Raw genomic sequence first — 18117 nt, 5'->3', positions numbered from 1 at the left:
TAGTTTTTAGTATGTTTTTAGTAGTTTTTATTTAAAATTCACTTTTATGGGCTTTACTATGAGTTTGTGTATTTTTCTGTGATTTCAGGTATTTTCTGGCTGAAATTGAGGGACCTGAGCAAAAATCTGATTCAGAGGCTGAAAAAGGACTGCAGATGCTGTTGGATTTTGACCTCCCTGCACTCGAAGTAGATTTTCTGGAGCTACAGAAGCCTAATTGGTCCACTTTCAATTGCGTTGGAAAGTAGACATCCTGGGCTTTCCAGAAATATATAATAGTCCATATTTTGCCCGAGAATTGATGGCCCAAACTGGCGTTTCAAATCAGCTTCAGAATTCCTGGCGTTTAACGCCGGAACTATCACAAAAGTTGGAGTTAAACGCCCAAACTGGCACAAAAGCTGGCATTTAACTCTAGAAAAAGTCTCTATACATGAAAGCTTCAATGCTCAGCCCAAGAACACACCAAGTGGACCCCGAAAGTGGATTTTTATGTCATTTACTCATTCTTGTAAACTCTAGGTCACTAGTTCACTATAAATAGGACCTTTTGCTATTGTATCTTTATCTCATGACACTTTACATGTTTCATACTGTATCTTCTATGGCATGAGTCTCTAAACCCCATGGTAGGGGGTGAGGAGCTCTGCTGTGTCTTGATGGATTAATGCAATTACTATTGTTTTTCATTCAATCACGCTTGCTTCTATTCCAAGATATCACTTGTTCCTCAACTTGATGAATGTGATGATCCGTGACACTCATCATCATTCTCACCTATGAACATGTGCCTAACAACCACCTCCGTTCTACCTTAGATTGAGTGGATATCTCTTGAATTCCTTAACCAAAATCTTCGTGGTATAAGCTAGAATCTACTGGTGGCCATTCTTGAGAATCCGAAAGGTCTAAACCTTGTCTGTGGTATTCTGAGTAGGATTCAGGGATTAAATGACTGTGACGAGCTTCAAAGTCGCGATTGTGGGGCGTTAGTGATAGACGCAAAAGAATCACTGGATTCTATTCCGACATGATCGAGAACCGACAGATGAATAGCCGTGCTATGACAGAGCGCGTTGAACATTTTTACCGAGAGGATGGGAGGTAGCCATTGACAACAGTGAAACCCAACATACAGCTTGCCATGGAAGGAGCCTTGCGTGCATGAAGAAGAAGACAGTAGGAAAGTAGAGATTCAGAAGATATAGCATCTCCAAAACCTCAACCTGTTCTCCATTACTGCAAAACAAGTATTTATTTCATGTTCTTTTACTTTTTACAATTAAACCTGAGAATTATTGATATCCTGACTAAGAGTTACAAGATAACCATAGCTTGCTTCAAGCCGACAATCTCCGTGGGATCGACCCTTACTCACGTAAGGTATTACTTGGACGACCCAGTGCACTAGCTGGTTAGTTGTGCGGAATTGCAAAAGTGTGATTGTGATTTCGTGCACCAAGTTTTTGGCGCCGTTGCCGGGGAGTGTTCGAGTTTGGACAACTGACGGTTTATCTTGTTGCTTAGATTAGAAATATTTTATTTTTGTTAGTTTAGAGTCTTTTATTTGAGTTTAGTTTCATATTTTAAGTTTGGTGTCAATTGCATGCTTTTATTTTCTTTTAATTCTTCGAATTTGCATGTTCCTAGTCCTTTCTTGATCTTTAAAAATTCTAAGTTTGGTGTCCTCCTTGTGCTTTCCTTTAAGTTTTCAAAAATCTGTGTTTGATTTTCTAAAAATTTTAAGTTTAGTGTCGATTTGTTGTTTTTCTCTTTCCTCATTAATTTTTTTAAAAAAATATCTTTCCCTTATTTTACTCCTAATTTTCAAAATTTTGCATTAATTTAGTCAAAGATTTTCAAAATCATATCTTTTTTTGCAATTCATATCAATTCCCTTTTCTCCATCATGGACATAAGTGGAAATGAACAGTTCAGAAGGACTCTGGGGTCATATGCTAACCCTATTACAGCTGCATATGGGAGTAGCATCTGTATACCCCCCATTAAAGCAAGCAGCTTTGAGCTAAATCCTCAGCTTATTATCATGGTGCAGCAAAATTGCCAGTATTCCAGTCTTCCACAGGAAGATCCAACTGAGTTTCTGGCACAGTTCTTGCAAATTGCTGACACAGTACGTGATAAAGAAGTGGATCAGGATGTCTACAGATTGTTACTGTTTCCATTTGCTGTAAAAGATCAAGCTAAGAGGTGGTTGAATAACCAACCCACAGCAGGTATAAAAACATGGAGACAGTTATCAGACAAATTCCTGAATCAATTTTACCCTCCAAAAAGGATGACACAGCTAAGGCTGGACATCCAAGGCTTTAAAAAAGAGGATAATGAATCCCTTTATAATGCCTAGGAGAGGTATAGAGGTATGCTGAAGAAATGCCCCTCTAAAATGTTTTCAGAGTGGGTATAGTTGGACATCTTCTACTATGGGCTTACAGAAAAAGCTCAGATGTCTTTAGACCACTCAGCTGGTGGATCTATACACATGAGGAGGACGATTGAAGAGGCTCAAGAGCTCATAGATACGGTTGCTAGAAATCAACATCTATACTCAAGTAGTGAGTCCTCTATAAAAGAAGAAGTTATGGCAGTAACTACTGATCCTAATCCTCAAGAACAGATTGTTGAACTTAATCAACAATTACTCCTGATGACAAAATAATTAGCAGAGTTTAAAGAGATACTCCAAGAAACTAAAAATGTTAACCAGTATATGGAAGCACAATTGAATCAGACAAGACAGCAGCTATCTAAACAGATAACAGAAGAATGCTAAGCTATTAAATTAAGGAGTGGGAAGACATTGAATGTATCAATTCAAAGCAGCAGAAAGCCAAGAAAGGAACAACTGACAGAGGATAACCAAACTACTGCCCAAAATCCCTCTGAGGACAGTAAGAGCCCAGAGAGTAATACTTCTGGCGTTCAAACGCCAGAAAAAGGGAAAAAGTTGGCATTAAACGCCCATTCCTTGCCCAGTTCTGGCGTTCAAATGCCAGAAAAGGGTGGAAAGCTGGCGTTAACCGCCCATCCTACACCCAGTCCTGGCGTTCAAATGCCAATGAGGAATCAGACACCTGAGAGTGCTGATAGTAACCCCTCTAAGAAGGCTTCTCCAACCACTTCTGTAGGGAATAAACCTGCAGCAACTAAGGTTGAAGAATATAAAGCCAAGATGCCTTATCCTCAGAAACTCTGCCAAGCAGAACAGGATAAACAATTTGCCCGCTTTGCAGACTATCTCAGGACTCTTGAAATAAAGATTCCGTTTGCAGAGGCACTTGAGCAAATACCCTCTTATGCTAAGTTCATGAAAGAGATCTTAAGTCATAAGAAGGATTGGAGAGAAACTGAAAAGGGATGTTTCTCACTGAAGAATGCAGTGCAGTCATTCTGAAAAGCTTACCAGAGAAGCTTCAAGATCCAGGAAGCTTTATGATACCATGCACATTAGAAGGTGCTTGTACCAAGACAGCCCTATGTGACCTTGGAGCAAGTATCGACCTGATACCTGCAACCACTATCAGAAAGCTTGGGTTGACTGAAGAAGTCAAGCCAACCCGGATATGTCTCCAACTTGCTGATGGGTCCATTAAATATCCATCAGGCATAATTGAAGACATGATTGTCAAGGTTGGGCCGTTTGCCTTTTTCACTGACTTTGTAGTGCTAGAAATGGAGGAGCACAAGAGTGCAACTCTCATCCTAGGAAGACCTTTCCTAGCAACTGGACGCACTTTTATTGATGTACAAAAAGGGCAAGTGACCCTGAGAGTCAATGAGGATGAGTTCAAGTTGAATGTTGTCAAAGCTATGCAGCATCCAGACACATCAAATGACTGCATGAGCACTGATATTATTGACTCTTTGGTGGAAGAGATCAATATGACTGAGAGTCTCGAATCAGAGCTAGAGGACATCTTTAAAGATGTTCAGCCTGATCAGGAGGAACCAGAGGAAATAAAGAACCTCTGAAAATTCCTCAGGAAGAGGATAAGCCTCCCAAACCTGAGCTCAAACCACTACCACCATCCCTGAAGTATGCATTTCTGGGAGAAGGTGACACTTTTTCAGTGATCATAAGCTCTTCTTTAAATTCACAGGAAGAGGAAGCACTAATTCAAGTGCTAAGGACACACAAGACAGCTCTTGGATGGTCCATAAGTGATCTTAAGGGCATCAGCCCAGCAAGATGCATGCACAAGATCCTATTGGAAGATAATGCCAAGCCAGTGGTTCAACCACAAAGGCGGCTAAATCCAGCCATGAAGGAGGTGATGCAGAAAGAGGTCACTAAGTTACTAGAGGCTGGGATTATTTATCCTATTTCCGATAGTCCCTGGGTGAGCCCTGTTCAAGTCGTCCCCAAGAAGGGAGGCATGACAGTGGTTCATAATGAAAAGAATGAACTGGTTCCTACAAGAACAGTTATAGGGTGGCGTATGTGTATTGACTACAGAAGGCTCAATACAGCCACTGGAAAGGATCATTTTCCTTTACCATTCATAGACCAGATGCTAGAAAGACTAGCGGGTCATGATTATTACTACTTTTTGGATGGCTATTCAGGCTACAATCAAATTGCAGTGGACCCTCAAGATCAAGAGAAAACAGCATTCACATGTCCTTCTGGCGTATTTGCTTACAGAAGAATGCCTTTTGGTCTATGCAATGCACCTGCAACTTTTCAGAGGTGCATGCTATCTATCTTCTCTGATATGGTAGAGAAGTTCCTGGAAGTCTTCATGGATGACTTCTCAGTATTTGGAGACTCATTCAGCTCCTGTCTTGACCATCTAGCACTTGTCCTAAAAAGGTGCCAAGAGACTAACCTAGTCTTAAACTGGGAGATTTTTACGCTTTTTGGCACTATTTTTAGTATGTTTTTAGTACATTTTAGTTAGTTTTTAGTATGTTTTTAGTAGTTTTTATTTAAAATTCACTTTTCTGGGCTTTACTATGAGTTTGTGTGTTTTTCTGTGATTTCAGGTATTTTCTGGCTGAAATTGAGGGACCTAAGCAAAAATCTGATTCAGAGGCTGAAAAAGAACTGCAGATGCTGTTGGATTCTGACCTCCCTGCACTCGAAGTGAATTTTCTGGAGCTACAGAAGCCCAATTGGCCCGCTCTCAATTTCTTTAGAAAGTAGACATCCTGAGCTTTCCAGCAATATATAATAGTCCATACTTTGCCCGAGAATTGATGGCCCAAACTGGCGTTTCAAATCAGCTTCAGAATTCCCAGCGTTTAACGCCGGAACTGGCACAAAAGTTGGAGTTAAACGCTCAAACTGGCACAAAAGCGTTTAACTCCAGGAAAAGTCTCTACACATGAAAGCTTCAATGCTCAGCCCAAGCACACACCAAGTGGACCCCAGAAGTGGATTTTTATGTCATTTACTCATTCTTGTAAACTCTAGGTCACTAGTTCACTATAAATAGGACCTTTTGCTATTGTATCTTTATCTCATGACACTTTACATGTTTCATACTGTATCTTCTACGGAATGAGTCTCTAAACCCCATGGTTGGGGGTGAGGAGCTCTGCTATGTCTTGATGGATTAATGCAATTACTACTGTTTTTCATTCAAACACGCTTGCTTCTATTCCAAGATATCACTTGTTCCTCAACTTGATGAATGTGATGATCCGTGACACTCATCATCATTCTCACCTATGAACGTGTGCCTGACAACCACCTCCGTTCTACCTTAGATTGAGTGGATATCTCTTGGATTCCTTAACCAGAATCTTCGTGGTATAAGCTAGAATCTACTGGCGGCCATTCTTGAGAATCTGGAAGGTCTAAACCTTGTCTGTGGTATTCTGAGTATGATTCAGGGATTGAATGACTGTGACGAGCTTCAAAATCACGATTGTGGGGCGTTAGTGACAGACGCAAAAGAATCACTGGATTCTATTCCGACATGATCGAGAACCGACAGATGAATAGTCGTGCTGTGATAGAGCGTGTTGAACATTTTCACTGAGAGGATGGGAGGTAGCCATTGACAACGGTTAAACCCAACATACAGCTTGCCATGGAAGGAGCCTTGCGTGCATGAAGAAGAAGACAGTAGGAAAGTAGAGATTTAGAAGATATAGCATCTCCAAAACCTCAACCTGTTCTCCATTACTACAAAACAAGTATTTATTTCATGTTCTTTTACTTTTTACAATTAAACCTGAAAATTATTGATATCCTGACTAAGAGTTACAAGATAACCATAGCTTGCTTCAAGCTGACAATCTCCGTGGGATCGACCCTTACTCACGTAAGGTATTACTTGGACAACCCAGTGCACTTGCTGGTTAGTTGTGCGAAATTGCAAAAGTGTGATTGTGATTTCGTGCACCAGTCCCCTTTTAATTTTATTATTATTATTATTATTATTATTATTATTATTACTATTATTATTATTATTATTATTATTATTACTATTATTATTATTATTATTATATATATATATATATATATTTCTTTTTTAAAATCAAGATAAATGCATATGGTTTAATAGTTCATCCATGAATGCACCTATTTTCCAAAATTTTCAATGAAGATCCAAAATAAAAATTTTCTCTACCAATGCTTCCCGAAATTCTCCCACACTTGAATGATACACACACCTCAAACCTAAGCTAATCAATAATTTCATTCAAGGTAAATTATGGTCTTTCGCTTAAGGTTGTAATATGGTGATCTTAAAAACAATGGGGTAAGTAAGGCTCAAAAAGGGGTTAGCAAAGGTAGATGCAAGGGTAAGTCTATATGGATTAGTGAGCTATACAAAAATGGCCTCAATCATGCTCAATGTATTCAAACATCAATCATCAGAAATAAAGAATTAAGCAAAACCAAGATCACAATCATAGAAGGAGCATAGCACACAAGAACAAAATAGTGGTTAAAATGTGTAACCACTCATTATAGGCTCAACAACTCACAAGGTATTTTGTTCTATCTCTCTTCTATGTTCCATAAAAATCATTCAAGCAAGTCTAAAAATAATTTTCCAAATCAATTTAATAGAACGCCCTAAAAACAAAATTCTTGAAAATCTTTGTTGTTTTTCACCAAAATTATTTCCTATATGTATGTATGATATGATGGATGCAATTTTCAAAATTTTCCTAGTTCTCTTCTTAATTTTCAACATCGCAAAAACTAACATGAACAAATTAGGACCAAAATTGAACTAGCACTACAAGGATCTTGCTCATTTGTGGCGGTTTTTTTTCCTGTTTGTGGAGGTTTCAAACCCCCACAAAAAGGATCGTGGCAATTTCAAAAATCCCCAAAATTTGAGGTGCCACGAGCTCTTTTGTAGAGGTTTTTCACAACCCCCACAATTCTATTCAGTGGCGGTTTTTTATACCTTTTGTGGGGATTCTGTGCTTGCGTTTTGTGGCAATTCTTGGTTAATCATTGTGGCGGTTTAAAACCCCTATAACAAAATTTTGAATTAAAAAAAAAACACATTCATGTGGGTTTCAACCTCCCCAAACATGTCAATATTAGTCTGAAACAATTAATCTAAATACTAGAATTACATTATTATACTACTAATCAATTATCATTTAAAAGAAATCTTTAAATAAGACACATTAAAAATTTAGAAGGAAATTAAAATATTACATATTTGAACAAAATTTAACATGAATAATTTGAAATATAAAACAAGGTCTGTCAATATGACCTCGACCAAACTGGGTAGTAAACTAATATAAGAACCCCTTTGTATCCCAATTGGATGAAATAAAGATTGTATTTCAACTATATAAAGCACTAAAGTCAATTTGGCTGATTAAAGCATTCTAGCTATCACTTGAAAATATGATGAAAATTTCATAACCAACCATGAATAGACAAGTAAGTCACTAGGAAAGGAGTCATTTGATTCAGTGAGTTACCAAAATGATCAAACACTATTCCTGGTTGGCGAACATGCTTGAACAAGCGAATGCAAGGTTCTCTTCCTTTTTCTTGAGCTTGCATTCTTGGGTAGCATTGGGGTGACTCCTTTAATGAAATGCAAGCTGTTTTTGCCAACCATCTGCTGCACACTCTATTAGTCTTTCCAATAATATTACTGTTGTATTAGATTTCATCTCTTCCTCTATTGCAATTTGACTCAAAAAATAATACAACACAAAAGAAGCAAAAAGTAAATTATCTAAGTTATCTTCAATCCAAAACAATACAAGATATTAGTAACAAAACATTGACATAAAAATATTGACACATGCCATATTTATTAGAACAAAAGGCATGTATATAATAATTTTAAAACAGAAATTTCAGACTGACATTTAAGTATTTGACGGAATATGATTTTCCAAGAAGAAATGTTATTTTAATAGTTTAACATTTAACAATTAATAACTAAAATTCAATTATCTAAATTATCTTTTTAAATTTAGTCAATATTTAATAATTAAAGATAACTTAGATAAATTATTTTTTGCTTAGTTACCAAGTTATGTTTAATTGTCAAAATGGCTAAACCCTCTTAGTCCTACTAAACACCTCTGCTGCCTTTATTGCCTCTTCTGAGAACCCAATTGCCTCTTAGTCCTACTTATTTTATTTAAAATACAACATTTTCATAAGCAAGGTTCCAATTTTGGCCATAAAAAAGAGGCCTACAATCAGAAGAAATTTACATGCTCTGTAATATGGCAAATTCTTCATATAAATTCCAAAATATTAATGATATGGAATTAACACTAAGTAATAAATATTAGCATGGTATATAAATCAGTTTATTGGGATAGAGAGGAACAAGCAACAAATGAAAGAGATCACAACAGCATATCAAACCTCTATTTATTATTTGTTTTCATCCTAATCTACGCATACATTTATTTTTCCACAAAATGAAACCTCGGCAGAAGTCTCACCTCTAAAGAAGAAAAATTATCATTACGAAGTTGATCTTTGAGTCTTCCATCCTGCAAAAGAATATGATCTTTAAAGTAAACAATCAAGAAGTACAATATAATTGATCAATTTATAAAATTCATTACTAATGTAATATGTCATTCCGAACATATTGCTAAATAAATTTTGCTAACTAAAAGTGGTAATATCATATGATTGTCAATTACCAACTTACATTCTCAAAAGCAATAACAAGAAACTAGTGAGAGAAGAATCAATACCCACTTTAATTATAATTATTATCTGTAAAAAAATTGAAGGATAATATAATCAATTAAATTAAATTCTGAATTCAAGCCTAAACAACTTATTAATTTTGTCATGTATGGTTATGGTTACGGGAATTTTCCCTTTTGAACATGAACAAATAAAAACACATGCATGATATCTGAAAAGAGTATCCATGCTCTGCATCAACACAAGGATATAAAAACAAGAAACAATAGGCAAAGGGGGAACATTATCATCTTCTATTCCTAAAACTAAACAAAATAAAACAAAAATAATAAACATAAAACTTAAATCTATTCCTAAAACTAAACAAATTAAATGAACTCGAATTTAAATAATTACAAACTTATAATTTCTCTAACAAAATTAAACTTAACATGCTTTTATGCATTAGTCTTGCATATCCAATAGCATGAAAGTGGAGATAACAGTAATAACCATACCAAAACTTGTCTTGTTTGGAAGGAAGAAAAAAGTCTTTGTTGTGAGGTTACTAAAATGTATATACCCTCAGAATGAGAATGAGAATCAGAATCAAAATCACACTCATATATACCTCTATATTTGGATGAAGAGATGTAATTGTTGGATCAGTAGTAATTAATGCTTCTTCACAAAACTTTATAAAATTATGCAAATCTTTAAGATGTCCCCACTTAGGCTGTCTAATGATTCCTGCATAAGAGATATTGATTAAATTTGAGATTCTCTTTAGAACCAAAATAATAAGATAGATAAATAAATAAATATCATACCATATTCATCAAGTGGTGCATCATAGTCATAACTAGTAGCAACAAAAAGTGCACATGTGGTTCTACTAAAATTGATTCCTTCATGATACTGTTTCATATCAAAATTTTGTGCTATTTACTCAATTCCTTTCTCATATACATATAATAACAAACTTAAAAGATATCATAGGTTTCAATACCATATAGTAGTTCATAAAAGTTCCACCAAGTTGATAAAATCTTGCCACAGCAAATGCAAGATCTTTCACAGGTCTCTAAGGTACAGCTCCAATAAAGAAACCTGCCGTTGCAAATCAAAGAATTCAAAGTCACTTAGACCCTTTTTTCGGTCTTTATCTACGCTCTTTTATCAAGAATCTAACTAACTTTGCTCAAGTATCTAACCATCCGTTATAGCCCTCGATCTAAATCTTCGGCTTAGCATTAGAGTTTGGTATGAACTGATCACAGTAAACTCTATTGCATCTGTCAATCTAGCGATTAACATGTATAACAATAAAGCAATATTAGTGAAGATAGCTGCAAATTAAGGATACTTAATAATTAGTTAATTACCTACAATAGGATTAGGAGCATCTACTTGCATGTACATAACACAGGGGACACCAGTATCAAGAGAAGTAGCCATTGATGCTGCCTATTTTAAGTAAGGTTTTGCTGCAGGACCTTCTTTTTTTCCTGTAGAAACAACAAAACTGAGGGGGGATTTGTTTTTCCCAGTCGAGGATTAATCTTTCACATAAGTAGATGAAATATGATAACAGTTAAAATTTGTATAATACAAATATGCTGTCTTTAGGAAAATAGGGGACAAATTCGTACTATAAATCAAACCAAAATTAGTTTAACCAAAAGCAAGATAATATTACAAACCAAAAGGGAAAAAAACCTTTAACGTATTATCAACTTAAATATTAATAAGATTTGTATAACCACTAACAACTCAGCCACCATTGTCACTAGTACCAATCCATTGCCACCATCAATCACAGTAACTATAACATAGTTAGCATGCCAAAAGTAAAGCTGGTACCAATGGAATAAGAATCTTGTTAGCTCAAGATATCTGAAAATAGAATAATATAATGGAATATAACAATGATCCATACTTGAAGCTTTGCTACTGTGCAAACATCTAGGAATGTCTTAACACCTTTTCATAGCATTAGCCAGATCCAGCATTGATAATAAAGAGCTTATGGAGAGTCTGCAAGGCCATCCATGTAGCAAACTATTTTGTAATCAGTAAGTTCAATCTTCCATTTGAAAAGGAATTATTAGAAAGACATACATATATACCTCAGGATAGTAACTACTATCGATATTCTGAATTTCCATAAAAAGGTACATTGCTGGCTTTGTAATCTGGAATCATTGAAATGATAGAAGCAAGTGAGAAAGTATCTTTATGAAGCTGAACAAGGCACAAATTAGAGTTAATAGAGAACTCAAATTCAATTCACCTCTCTCACAAACACGGAGATTGTCTGAACAAATTCTAAACGGAAGTGAGTGAGAAAATTTGAGTTTCGAACTAAACAAGAAAAAATTAGGAAGAAATTCTCACCGCAATGACTTGGAACGACATGAGAATCAGTTCCACGAGATCTGATAGCTTCGAACGCAGCTTCAATCGAAGCTTCCAGAGACTCCTGCTCGCTCGCCTTTCAGATCTTCTCAGCCAGTGCCATCGCGCTCGCGCTGAAACCCTGCTCTGAGAGTTTCAAGCCACTGGAGCAAAAGCAAAACTAGTGGAAGAATCCGCCGTAGAAGACGATGCAGAAGCAGAAGATCTAAGCATTACCTCAATGAAGGAGAATATGACGGCAACAACGGTAAAGACATGAATGGTGGTGGCGGTGGCAGTGGTGGTGGCGGTGGCAGTGGTGGTGGCGGTGACATTGAAATTCTAGGGTTTTGGAGAGATCTCACTCTCCATCGTCCTCTCCCTCGAAGCCCTCTCTTGAAGCCCTCTTATGTTTTTTTTTTTGTATGGGCTGAGTGAATTTTTGTTTGAATTTGGATTGTTTTATAATTAATTGGATTAGAAGTATTATAAAAATGGGAGTTTTATAATTTGCCACAAATAAAATATATTATGGAGGTTTTTAGTAATCCTCATTAAAAAATTATCACAAACAAATAAAAATTTTGTAGTGTAGCTGCTATACTATTCACAACATCCAATCACAACTTCTATCTATAAAGTATATACCATGCAAAAGATGCAAAATACAATAGATATAAACTATGAATAGTCTAAGATATATGTACTAGAAGTGAATACAATGCAACAATAAAAAACACTCCAAATATCTACAAGAAACATAATAAAAAAAACAAAAATAAAGTGCCAAGTGTTCGGAAAAAAATTTACTATCCAAAAATGGCGAATCTTCCCCACAGTTAAGCGTTGCACGGTCCTCCGTGCACGAACACAATCCGGGGAGAATGGCTCTAAAGCGCTCCACCTTCAGTTGGCGGATGCAGGGCTCAGGTTGCATGGAAATTGTCAAGTTCAAAACATGCTTGACATCTCCATCCTCGACATCCTCCTCCTCTATCGGCTCCTTGTCTTTACGTCTCATCCTCAAAAAGAATGAATAAAGTATAATTAGGAATCATAGGGCAAGTGGCACAAAAAGGTAAAGGATGGAGCAAATACATTGTATGCTTGGAGCAAAAAGAAAAAAAACAAGCATTTAATTGAGGAAGTTTGCATAGTGGTGTGGCATGATAAAAATGAGCCGTGTGTGTATTCCAATTATGCGCGCGGTTAGAACACACACAATGGCCGGTGAAAACGGCATCCACACAATCAAAAATTAAGAATGAGTTCCTCCATTAAAAGACCTAAGTTGCAAGCAATGGATGAGCATGAATTAGAAATAAGCAAGCTTAGGCGATTACATCAAGAGTGAATTGAATTTAGAAAATATTGGATATTGAAATTGTGCAAGTGAAAGCGCATGATTGATGTAAAATAGCACAACAACAATAACCAATGCAATAATGAAAAGAAGGCTACTTATTCATCCTCAGGAATAATGAAATAATCACATGGGAAGGTGCGTGTTACAAAAAGTGACAAGCTTGATGAGAATCAAGTCAAGTCAACTCAAACAAATGCAAAGCATCAAAAAGAAACAAGACCTTGTGATGTGATTATATTGATTTAAAAATCATGATGAACAAGCAATTCAATTCACTTCACTAAATTCAATATATACTTGTTAAAATTTTTTACCAAATAAGAAACAAATGTCAATCTCTATATCAATTTGGTGCTAGCAACTCAAGACAATAATCAAGTACATGATTGAAATTCCAATCCAAAACAACATTATAATCATGCAAAAGTGCACCATTCTTGATTAGAATGCCAAATAAGGACATAGTCTAACATATATAATAGCTATAACACATGCATTAAACAAAAAGTTTATTCGGACATTATATCAAACACATGGTATGTGGTGCACCAACTCATCATATTCAAGCAAAAACTCAAGTACTAACAACCCACAAATAAAAAATTGAACACTTGCAATCAACAAACAAAAAATTAAGGAAAACTTAAGCTACATTATCAAAGTAAAATAAGAAAAACGAAAATTAATCAAGCAAATAAACAAAACAAAGAAGGGTAAAGAGAGAAGAAGAAGAAAGAAGAAAGAAGAAGAAAAGAGGGAAGAAGAGAAGTGGTGGCGCGGTGGTGGCTCCGGCGGCGTTGGTGGTCGCCGGAAGATGGGGGCGGGCTGGGGTAAAGGGGGTGAAGAAAGAAGAAAGGGAATAGTGGGGGGGGTCTAGCATAACAGGGTATCCTTCCTGATTAACACCCAGAACGCGACCTGTGCGTACGCACAAGGACGTATGCGCACGCACAAAAGAGAAAAACAAAGGGAATGCGAACGCACAGGGTGTGCGAGTGCTCCTGGCAAGAAGGGTGCTACTATGTGTGCGCACGCACAGGCCTGTGCGCACGCATAGAACACACTTTTTTTAACAGGGTAAAATTGATCATGTGTGCATGTGCACAGGCTGGCGTGCGTACGCACATAATGAAAATGTGCTGGGGTGCGCTTGCACAGGGTGTGCGAGCATTCTGAATAGAGTGTGTGTCATCAAGTGCGTGTGCGTACACACAAGGCTATGCGCACGCACAATGCTCTGTTTTTGTAACATTTTTAATGCCTCTAAGGCACCACCCATGATATCAATTAAAGGTTTTCAACCCCAAAACATATCATTCTTCAAAAATAAATGATCAAACATAAAATGCAACTAATTTAAACCTAGAATTCAATCAAACTAAGTTAATCAAAGAGACAAAATTCAATAAGTAAAAGCTAAAAGAAAGAAGAGTTGGAAAGATGTTACCATCGTGGGGTGTCTCCCACCTAGCACTTTGGTTTAAAGTCCTCAAGTTGGACTTTTTGAGTGAATCTTGTGTCATGGTGGCTTATGCTTCCGCTCATCCTTGGGTCACCACCCATGTTTGCTCTTGAAAGCTCCTCTGGGATCCCAAACGAAGTACATTAAACTCTCAAACAACCTCAAGTAAGCAATTGGGACCCAAAATTGTTGGTTGTAGCATTGTATGTCCGGATCCCACACTTTGGTTTTCCAGTCATCCTCTTGTTGCTTTTTACTTGTACCCTTGGATGAACAACCTTTTTCAAACACCTTTGAAGTATCCACTTGAACGTTGGACTCCTCCCAATTGAATCTTACACCACTTATACCTTGAATTTCTTTGGGAACCAACATCCAATCGTTCACCATTTAACACTCCAAGAAGCACCTTAAGTTGATGATCCATTTCCAAGATAGCATATTAGTATGGGCCTATGAAGCTCATGGAGGAAATTGTTACCCACTCAAATTGCCCTTGAATTAAAATCACCCTATTGGAATCTTGCATGAATGCCTCCACTTCTTGGGTGATCACCTCTTCCTCACCACCCTTTTTCAAGCTCTTTCCTATCTCTCTCAAACTCAAAAGTGGAAGGTTCCTCAAGATCATTGAGAGGATTGACCAAGGTGGACAAAAATCATTGATGATGCAATCCACTTCTTGATCAAACTCCCTCAATTCTCCATTTACCTCTTCCGGTTCAATTGTTTTACCTTTCTTCTCTTGCGACTCTAGCTTTAGCTCCACTCCTTCTATCTTAGACTCCAGTTCTCCTCCTCACTACACTCCTTAGTTGATCCTCCACATTCCTCAAGGGGAATGTCTTGATTGTTTGAGCGTAGTAGGACTAAGCGGTTCACCGCTTCGGCTATGGTAGCCATGAATTTCCCTTTCTTCTTTCAGAATCCTTCTTGCTCTTGGAAGAATGCTTGAAGGTCTTGTTATTCTTGGGATAAGGGTTGGAGAACTTCATATTGAGGTAAAGAAGAAGGTTCAATGATGGGGAGACAGGTTATATAGTTAGAAGGTGTGTCATGTGGGTGAGGGTATTGATGTGGTGTATAAGGAAGTGATGGTTCATATGGTTGGTAGCAAGCTGTATAGACATTAGGATTCCATGGAGGTGGATGGTGTGGTGCTTGAAGGTTTGGTGGTTGAGGGTTGTGTATGGGGTATCTTTCATATCTTTGGGTTTGATACGCAAACAGTTCCTCCCTTAATTGATCCTCCCACTCCATGATGCAATCCCAATTTGAATCCATCACACCCTACAATATGATTTCAACCAAGCTCCAAGCAACAAGGGTGATAACTCATAAAGAAAGTAGAAAATAAAAGAAAAAGACATCAATAAACAAGAAAAACAAATACCTAAGTATTAACAAAAACAACCAAACAACCAAAAAATAAGATATTTACACTATTGACATATTTACAACAACCAAAAACATGACACCAATTATATTTCCCGGCAACAGCGCCAAAAACTTGATGTGGGCTAAAGTGGGTTAGGAATTTTTTTCAAAATAGAATTGACGTTGCAAGTATAGTCCAAACCCAACAATCAACCAACATCAAAGTTTGATTTTCAAAATACAAATATAACCGAGAGTAATGAAACCTCGGGCCATTCTCCCTCGGAATGCAATTGAAATGTCACACGTTTGGTTGTGACGATACGGAATTTTGAAATCAAAGAACAAAAGATTGAAAGAACTTAAGAAATAAAAGAACTAAGAGATGATCAAAATTGGAATTAATGCAATTAAAAGGAAACAAGGTCAAAACTGGTGAAAATGCTATAAATGCATAAAAGAGCCTTGCCTTGGGAATGAGGATCCAAGGAATCCTATCATTGTCATAACCACAACTCTGACAACTATGATGAGTCAATCTCACTTCGTCTACACCTAACATCGAAGAGTAAGTCAAGCAAGCATAATTGATATTAATCCATAAGTCCTAGCTAACTTACCAAATTAATTGACAAAAAGCTAGCGTCAATGGAAACAAGAGTCAACTAACTACCCAAGAATTACCACTAAATATCGGACATTATGACTCTAGTATCCTAGAAACTCAAATCCCAAGGCAAGGTGTGAAAAGCTACTCAAAATTATCAAGTGGCATTTTCACAAACACCTTGTAGGCATAAAAGTAAAACATGGAAAATTGTAAGGAAAAATAGAAAACTATAACCAACTATTCATAATATCAACAATAAATATTCAATCAAGCAAATATAAATCATAAAACACTAAATTCATCAATCAAAACTTCAAGGACTTAAAATTGCAAATATTAACAAAGTACTTGAACCAAAGGAAAATAAGAGTAAAGATGATGTAATTAAAGAGAAAATTGAAGAGTACTTACAATAAAGAGGAGTAAAATCCAAAATCAAAACTTACTACAAAATGCTACAATGGAAATTTAATAAACCCTAAGAGAGAATTTTCTATCTGCACTACTCCTACTCTTAATGCATATTTGGAGGCCTCCTAAACTAATGCTTTCATGTATGATCATTTCCCTTTGATATAGCATCACAAAAGGCTTCAGCAACTCCAAAAATTGGGCCAAGAGAGTCCCAAATTCGCGAGCCACGTGCTTCATTAATGAAGTCACGCACAGGGATCTATGCGTACGCACAGATGTGTGCGCACGCACACTTCGCTGAACTTTCACTTGTGCGTACGCACGGAAGTTTGTGCGTACGCACACATGGCTGTGTGCTTCTCTTTTGTTTTCTTCATGTGTTCTCCCTTTGTACATGCTTCCTTCCACTTTTACCTTGCCAATCTTGCCTCTAGGACCTAAAATCACTCAACAAACATGTCATGGCATCGAATGGCATAAAAGTGGGATTAAAATCACTAATTTAAGCACAAAAACACATGTTTTCATATTTAGGATCAATTTAGGGAGAAAACACAAAAGTATGCTATTTAAGTGAATACGTGTGAGTTTATGTGATGAAATCCATTCAAATCAAGCTAAAATATATCATCAAATATGGACTCATCATGTATCCTGAAACTATCTACAAGGTTTTATATATATTATGTCTTGTTCTATCCATGCCTTTAGTTATCGTGTGTGAACATTTCGCATTTCGAAATTTTGTTGTATGCAACTTTGAGCTTTACTCCTTCATCGGACTTCTAGTTATATAAATTCTTGGTTATATATATATATATATATATATATATATATATATATATATATATATATATATTAGAACTGTCGTGATACTTTGTTATCCTTTACTTTACGGCTAGCGGTAAGGTTTAGGGTAACGGGGTGTTGCACATTGCAGATAGGGGTGGAAAAAGGCCAAGCGGCCTCCCAAAGGCTTGCAGGCCTGTGTTTAGTCTAGTTTGGCCTGACCTATTATATAATAGGCACTGACTCAAGTTATTATAAATGTCTTAATATGTTAATAAGCTAAGTTTAGGCTCACTAATTAGTTTTATTAGTCTGTTAGGCCTGTCTGGACCTGTTAAAATAAAATTAAATATATAAATAAAATTTTTATTATTAACAAAATTATGAGATATTTTAAATTTATTATATTTTATTATAAATATTTTTATATATTTTAAAAATTTAAAATTTTTTATAAATATTAAATATGACATATTATATATAAATATTTTTATTAAAGAATATCTTTTAAAGAATATTTTTATTTTTATAAAAATAATTATTAAGTTTTTTAATATAGATTTCAGACTAAGACAGACCGAATAACA

The 18117-nt window shown here is 36.2% G+C and overlaps 1 protein-coding gene across 50 annotated transcripts; it reads right to left on the bottom strand.

The window, feature by feature from the left end:
• Window positions 1-7630: 7630 nt before the first annotated feature.
• LOC112696749 (beta-galactosidase 8) lies at window positions 7631-12235 on the bottom strand. Of its 50 annotated transcripts, none has more exons than XM_072197095.1 (11): window positions 11750-12118; window positions 11513-11654; window positions 11245-11310; window positions 11055-11152; window positions 10501-10971; window positions 10330-10418; window positions 10125-10225; window positions 9946-10033; window positions 9747-9865; window positions 8920-8970; window positions 7631-8075 (listed from the first exon to the last, which is right to left on the bottom strand). In XM_072197095.1, exons 7-11 carry the CDS (start codon window positions 10137-10139, stop codon window positions 7938-7940), a joined length of 411 nt encoding a protein of 136 aa, XP_072053196.1. In that variant the 5' UTR covers window positions 10140-10225; window positions 10330-10418; window positions 10501-10971; window positions 11055-11152; window positions 11245-11310; window positions 11513-11654; window positions 11750-12118; the 3' UTR covers window positions 7631-7937. The 50 variants fall into 49 exon arrangements, with proteins under 50 accessions (XP_072053227.1, XP_072053196.1, XP_072053234.1 ...); XM_072197126.1 differs by having other exon boundaries at window positions 7631-8072; window positions 10312-10418; XM_072197121.1 differs by having other exon boundaries at window positions 7631-8072.
• Between the last annotated feature and the right edge of the window lie 5882 nt (window positions 12236-18117).

This window comes from Arachis hypogaea, chromosome 6 (genome assembly GCF_003086295.3).
Source record: "Arachis hypogaea cultivar Tifrunner chromosome 6, arahy.Tifrunner.gnm2.J5K5, whole genome shotgun sequence".
NCBI lineage: Eukaryota > Viridiplantae > Streptophyta > Magnoliopsida > Fabales > Fabaceae > Arachis > Arachis hypogaea.
The sequence above is the reverse complement of the archived record's forward strand: the minus strand, read 5'-3'. Positions and strand labels throughout refer to the sequence as shown.

What these genes read in the sequence shown, in the direction of transcription:
- LOC112696749 (XM_072197095.1), bottom strand. An exon ending in TGCACCACTTGATGAATATG is followed by an intron (nt 9,866 to 9,945) that starts GTATGATATTTA and finishes TCTCTTATGCAG; the next exon opens with GAATCATTAGACAGCCTAAG. An exon ending in CTCTTCATCCAAATATAGAG is followed by an intron (nt 8,971 to 9,746) that starts GTATATATGAGT and finishes ATTCTTTTGCAG; the next exon opens with GATGGAAGACTCAAAGATCA.